At 41.6% G+C, this 1,046-nt stretch overlaps 1 protein-coding gene across 5 annotated transcripts in view; it reads left to right on the top strand.

The window, feature by feature from the left end:
- LOC107084873 (nesprin-2-like) overlaps positions 1-1,046 on the top strand; it is a 35,997-nt gene that overhangs the window by 1,043 nt on the left and 33,908 nt on the right. For 4 of the 5 annotated variants that reach the window (XM_015374923.1, XM_015374924.1, XM_015374922.1 and 1 more), the window contains exon 1: positions 7-1,026. In XM_015374923.1, the coding sequence (XP_015230409.1) occupies positions 51-1,026 (976 nt within the window). In that variant the 5' untranslated portion in view covers positions 7-50. Of the gene's footprint in view, positions 1-6; positions 1,027-1,046 lie in introns of those variants that run through there. The other variant, XM_015374925.1, reaches the window with a different exon arrangement.

Below are 1,046 nucleotides of genomic sequence, written 5' to 3'. Positions count from 1 at the left end.
TAGAAACCAATAAAGTTGCCACAATCATTCTTGATATAAGTGAAGCATCTATGGATGAATCAGATTCTGTCTCCTATAATGTGGAAACTTCTGCCTTAGGCTCAGATGCTAAAAAGCCTGAGGCAGATATTTCAGTGGATGCTGCTACCAAGGAGCAGCTTTCTACCTCGTCTGACTCCATTGATGGATCCAAACCTTTTCACCCAGAGGCCATGGTTGACCGGACCAGTGGTCTGGAGATGAAGGAAACAGGAAAGGAGACGGACACAGCCGGGGACTCTTTAACTCAACAATCAAGTGAATCAACTACCGATCAGGAGAATAATAGCAGATTTACTGCAACAACACCAACAAGTTCCATAGTTGCCCCAGTATCTCCTGACAAGGTGGAAATACTGGACCTTCAAGCAACAGACAGTCAGTTAGCAGAAAATAAAGTTGAGTTGATAGATTTTGGAGAGCAACCAGGAATTACAACTTCAGGGAAAATGGAACCTATTCAAGACTCATTTGACTCAAACAACCACGGGAAATGTGAAGAAATTGAAACATCAAGTCAAAGTGGAGAAGCAGCTCTCTCAGTAAAGGAGGACAAAGAAGAACCTGGTACTGCTGTAGTGGAACTAGAACCTTATATGTCAACCAAACAAGAGATAGAAAGTCCTGAGGACTTGGATGGAAATAAGGCATCCATCGCTAGCCAAGTAATCACTGCAAAGACAGAGCATGACGATGCAGACAATCAATCTGTTATAGAACAATTTAGTGAACAAGGCAAGAAAAATGAAATCCAAATACTTGAAGATCAGGCTCTAGAAACCAATAAAGTTGCCACAATCATTCTTGATATAAGTGAAGCATCTATGGATGAATCAGATTCTCTCTCCTATAAAGTGGAAACTTCTGCCTTAGGTTCTGATGCTAAAGAGCTAGAGGCAGATATTTCAGTCAGTTCTGTAATGACTAATCTAGAGTCTGAGAATGGACCAAGAGAGTCTTCAGAACAAATGGTTACCCAGGATCCAAGAAGAGACGTGGATGCTGCT

Source organism: Cyprinodon variegatus, unplaced genomic scaffold, assembly GCF_000732505.1.
Source record: "Cyprinodon variegatus isolate N-32 unplaced genomic scaffold, C_variegatus-1.0 Scaffold110, whole genome shotgun sequence".
Classification (NCBI taxonomy): Eukaryota; Metazoa; Chordata; class Actinopteri; order Cyprinodontiformes; family Cyprinodontidae; genus Cyprinodon; species Cyprinodon variegatus.
The sequence above is the reverse complement of the archived record's forward strand: the minus strand, read 5'-3'. Positions and strand labels throughout refer to the sequence as shown.